We start from the raw sequence: 6,246 nt of genomic DNA, 5'->3' as shown, positions 1-6,246 counted from the left end.
TTTTGAGAACTATATATATAATTATTTTTAATATATAAAAAAAATATAAATATAGGAATTTATGTATATAATATATATATATATATATATATATATATATATATATATTATAATAATAATAAAATATAGAGAACGCTGAATATTTAATATATATATATATTTATATGTATATATATATATATATATAATATATATATAATATTATTATAATACGTATAAATATATGAATATGTTCGTATATAAATTAAGATAAAAAAAACGCATGTTCTTATAATATTGTCACTAATAGATATGCATGCAATCATTCCATTTTTTTGATGGTTAATAAATATAAAATAAATAAAAAATTCCTTTGAAAAAATTATTATTATTTTATATAATAAATATATTTTTAAAAGGGTTTAGGATGTTATTTCAATATAATATATGTGTTTTGTTATATATATAATATGATTATTAAATCTTTAACTATATTATATTTATATATATATATATATATATAATATTATATAATATATGTATCATATATTACGGCCTTAAAAAAAGAAGAGGATGTTTATAATTAATTGTATATATATAATACATAGAATCAACTCTAATAAATTATTCATTAATATAAAAAAAAAAAAAAGGAAAGTAAATATAAAGAAAAATCATTCAATTATCATAATATTAATATATATATATATATATATATATATACATTAATATATATAAATTATTACCTTCATTTATTCGTTCTCTTAAAAAAAATAATAAAATAAATTAGGGTTTCTTTCTTTTTGAATTATTTTTTATAGGAGAAAAAGAATGTACTTATGATGTTGAAAATTATATCTCAATTCTTTTTTTTTTTTTTTTTTTAATTAATTATTTATTTCAATTTATACATATATATATTTATATATATAGTATTTTTTTTTTTTTTTCTTTTTTTATATATAAATATTTTAAAAAGAAATATTATTATATAGATAAAATTTATATTAAAGAATAATCCATTTTTTTTTTTTTTTTTTCTAATTTGTAATATATTTATATTTTTAAAATTAGAAAAAAAAGAAAATATATATATATATATATATATATTATAATAAAATAGAATTAAAAAAAGAAAGGACATAAAAAAAAATATATTATATATTATATTATGTTTATATTTACATAATTATTATATTATATATTTTTTTTTTCTTTTCTAAATGAAAAATTTTAATATATTTTTAATTATTTTAACATTTTAATATTTTAATATATTATATATTTTTTTATATATTTCCTTTTTATTTTGTTAATATATATATTTATTTTTATATATTTATAAAAATATTGATAATTAAAAAATATATATATAATATTTTGTAGGTCCGATAATTTAGTTTGTTCTTAATATTATAATTAAATTTAGAAAATTCATATTTTTATTTTATAACAAAAGGAAAGTCATTTATCTTTTTTTTGTTTTTTCCTGTATATAATAAATATAAAATATATATATATATATGTATTATTATGTTTTTATATGCATTTTTTTTTTTTTTTTATTATTATTTAATCTAAATGTAAAATTTTGTATAATTAAATTGTATCCATGTGTTTTTATATATATGTTGTGTATAAGATTTTATAGATTTAGTTAGATTTTAATAGTATTTATATATACATATATATATATATATATATATATATTATGACATTTTGTATGTTTATATAATTTGTATTTTTTTTAATACTACTTTATTAAAATACATAATGCATAGTAAATTTACCTTTAGTAATTTCGTTTTTTTTTTTTGTTATGTTTTGTAGAAATATTTGGATCGTTTAAAAAAAAAAAATAATTAAAAATATATAAGATAAAATATATAGCTTCCTTCCCTTCTTTCTTCTTTTTTTTAATATATACACATATATTTTTGTTTTGTTAGTAGTAGATTTTTATTTTTTATTATTTATATATGTATTTGTTAATTGATTTATAATGGTACGTATAAGTTCATCACAGGCAGGCGCACATAATATATGTATATATATGTATATAAAAAGAAGAGAAAAAGGAAAAATAAATTATACATAAATGAATATAATATAATATAATATAATATATATGTATAGATTATAATTTTTTTTTTTTTTATAAATTAATTTATATATATATATATATATATATTCAAGTACCAATGAAGATTTTATTTAATAATATTTTTGGACTCTTTTGTTTATTTGTTTTTGTAACATGGGCATTATTTTTAAACAATAATGGGATATTATATCCAGTGTGTTGTTTAAAAAGTGCGGGGGATACTTACCTAGATACATTGAGAGGTTCCAATTTTAATAATGAATTTATTGATTTATTAAGTAGAAGAGATATATGTAATACTATAAAGAATTATATAACTAGGGAACAGATAAAATGTGCTATAAGTTATGATGTTCTTAATATTAGTAATATAATAAATGGCCTTGAGAAAACATTATTAAGAGATCATAATATAATTATAAATGGTAAAGAAAATATTTTAAAAAAATATCTGAACACATTTTTGACAATATATATTAAAAGACAAAGTGAAGATGTAAATAATTTTATAAAAAAGTTTAGTAATAGTAAATTGGATGTAGTAATAAATTATAGATATTATGAAGAGAAATTTTTAAGTGAATATGAAGAAATTAATAGCTTAAAAAAAGGGTTTTCAAATCATATTACTGAAATAAAAGATATATTAAATAATATTAGTTCTTCTAATAATTATAAAAAGAGAAGTGGTGTTATATATTTTCCTGATGTAAAAGATACATTATATTCGAAGATACACATTTTAAAAGAAATTTTATTTAAATTGAGAAATAAAGTTTCTTTTATGTATAATATTAATTTAGCATTAGATGAATTTAAAGAAAATTTTGATAAACAAGTTTATAATTTTAAAGGTAAAGAAGGTTTAAATGATTTCGTAAGAATCACATCAGATATTTTAAAACCTACATCTTCTTTTAAAAATGTGGATGATATAAATAAATTTAATGTAAATAACCAAATGAATGACATTCAAAATGTTAGTGTTAATAAAGAAGATCTTAATGATTTTAGACGTAATATTATTAACCTGGATGTACCTATTCGTGATCCTAGTTCATTTTGTTTGAACCAAGTGGAAAACCCCACTGAAATGAATATAAACAACCCATGTAATAATAATGATGGGAACAATATAAATTGTAAGGACCTCGTAGAAGAAGACGCGATGCTTAATCATTTTTCTTTTCTATTACATCATTTGGAAAAGATGACTTGTATTTTAATATTTAGTCTTAAAAACAAGATATCGAGTGTTAGAGATGATGTTGAAAAAGACATAAATAAGATGGAGAGCGAATTAATTAACGTATCTAATGAAATAAATCGTTTAGATATTGTTTTTGATGTACCACAACATCATATTTTAAATTACAATAATAAAAATGAAAATAAGGTTTTGAATCTTATGAATATAAAAAATGAATATTATGAATATTTAAGTGGAAATAATAAAATAAATAATGATTTAGATGATTTTGACAATACATTAATGTTATTAGAAAGAAAAACTGATTGGATATGTGAACAAAACATGATAGCATATGGTGATAGAGAAGATATACATGAAGCCATAAATTCTGCCTTAGAAATTAGTGATAAGTTAAAAGATATGTATGTTACGGAGAATTTTAATTTATTAATAACATATGAAAATTTATATAAAGAAATAAATTTGTTCTTATATAATAAACAATATAATATAAGCGAAGAAGCTTATATATATGCATGGGATTCGTTAGAAAATTTTAAAGGAAAAAAATTACTAACTGAAGGTATTGACAGACTTGTACGTTCGGTTATGTCCATATCTTATATGATAAAATATATAAAGATAGCAAATAAAGATTTGAATCCACAAATATGTTTTGATTTAAATAAATTATCTAATGCATTTATGAATATAGAAAAAAAATTAGCTCTATATAGAAATCAATTTTATAGATTAAATCATGACATTACTACATTAAAATTATTTAAAAATAATATAGAAAAATTAGGATATGCATATAGAGATAATATGAATAAAGTACATATTAATATGGATACTTATAATATAGCAACGGAAAATTTACAACACGAAATTGACAATATTCTAGAAAACATAAGTGATGTATTATATGAAGATATGCTTATAAATGAATTGAAAACAATGAGAGCAACATGGAAGAATTTTGTTTATGTTAATTATGATTATTTTAAACAAAATAATAAATTAATAAAAGAATTTGATGAAAACAAATTAATTATATTTCCACCTCAATTTGGTCTTATGAAACAAAGTGAACAAACACATATAAGAAACGATAATAATAAAGATAATTCTGTTACTTCCTTAGGATCATCATCATCTATATCAACAACAACGTCTTCACCAGATAATTATTTAATTGGTCAGAATTTTATAAAATCTCCATACTATAATCTATTATATGAGTTTGCTACCGAAAAAATAAATTGTGCAAAAACACCAGAAGAAAGAATTGAAAGTTTTGGAGAGATATATAGAACTATAGATCGAGTTTCTAGTCTTATCAAAGAAAATAGAAAAAACCTAAGATCTAAATATGATAATATGCGTATAGAAATATTAAAACTTATCGATTATAGAAAAGATACATTTGAAGAAACAAAAGATGTTCATAAAGAATTAATAAGATTAGAAGGATTTATTTTAAATGCATTAGATAATTTATTTGCTAAAAGAATGACATTAAGTGTCCAGATGAAAAATTCTGTTGAAATGTTAAAAGGAAGTTTATATAAAGACAAATTACCTGATTATTGTAAGGCTGTTGAAATGTTCATTCCTAAATATTTTCTAACAATGGCAAGATGGAAAAATTTTCTTCTTGAATATAGAAACATAATGCCACCCCATGTTATATCAAAATTTTATTCTACATGATTAAAAAAAAAGAAAAAAAAATATGGGAATTATTTTTACTAATGTTTTTCTTGTAATGTACTTATAAGAAATGTAATTTTTAAAGTTTTGAACAAAAAAAAAAAAAAAAAAAAAAAAATTATTTATTATTATTATTATTATTATTATTATTATTATTATTATTATTATTATTATTATTGTTATTACTGATTTGTTTTTTTTTTTGTTTTGTTTTTTTTTGTTTTTTTTTTTTTTTTTTTTACTTGTTGGACTTTTTCAAGGTATTGTAAGTTTATAAAATGTTTAAAAATAGGGAAAAATATATATATATATATTAAATATAATATTGTTTATGCATTATCAATATCTGTTTTATAGTCGATTCTTTATGAATAAGAATTTTTTTGAAAAAAACTTTGTTATAAAAACACATGTGAAGAAAAAAAAAATTAAGTTGTAATTTAATTTATTATTAAAATTATGTAGTCTTTGAATATTTTAATATAACATTAATATTGAAGAGCATATTATATTTTTAGATATTGCCCTTTTCATTTAAAAAGATTTATAAATAAATAAATAAATAAATATATATATATATATCAATATTCTTATTGTATATTTATTTTATTAAGGTTCATTTTTTTTATATAATTTATGTTCAATAATAAACCTGATAAATGATATATTATGTGTATATATATATGTAACACTTCAACATTATAGGTATGTAAATAAGGAAAAAACGATTTTATTTATATTTATTTATATTTATTTTATTTATATTTATTTATATTTATTTATATTTATTTATATTTATTTTATTTATATTTATTTATATTTATTTTATTTATATTTATATTTATTTTTATTTTATTTATATTTATTTTTATTTTATTTATTTTTATTTTATTTTTCATATATAAATTATGCAGCCAAAAATTAAATGATAGAGCATGCGCTAAAAATGAGAAAAAAAAAAAAAAAAAAAAAAAAAAGAACTAGTGGTCCTTAATGATCTATACAAATATATATATTATAATATTATGTTTTATTACGTACACATAAAAAAAAAAATATTTATATATATATATATATATATATATATATATATATATATATATTTATGTATATTTTTATTTGATTTTATTTCTTTTTTAATGTTCATCTACATATTCATAATTCATTTGTGAAGTATTATGATTGTGGCTATTTTTCGTTTTATAAAATTATACTTCTGTACATCTTACAATATATAATTTATATGTATTTTATA

At 16.8% G+C, this 6,246-nt stretch overlaps 1 protein-coding gene across 1 annotated transcript; it reads left to right on the top strand.

The window, feature by feature from the left end:
- Positions 1-2,180: 2,180 nt before the first annotated feature.
- On the top strand, positions 2,181-4,991 carry PRSY57_1404100 (hypothetical protein; the record flags this gene model as incomplete). Its single annotated transcript, XM_012909658.2, has 1 exon — positions 2,181-4,991. The coding sequence occupies one exon, from the start codon at positions 2,181-2,183 to the stop codon at positions 4,989-4,991; it is 2,811 nt and encodes a 936-aa protein (XP_012765112.2).
- Between the last annotated feature and the right edge of the window lie 1,255 nt (positions 4,992-6,246).

This window comes from Plasmodium reichenowi, chromosome 14, assembly GCF_001601855.1.
Source record: "Plasmodium reichenowi strain SY57 chromosome 14, whole genome shotgun sequence".
Lineage (NCBI taxonomy): Eukaryota > Apicomplexa > Aconoidasida > Haemosporida > Plasmodiidae > Plasmodium > Plasmodium reichenowi.
The sequence above is the reverse complement of the archived record's forward strand: the minus strand, read 5'-3'. Positions and strand labels throughout refer to the sequence as shown.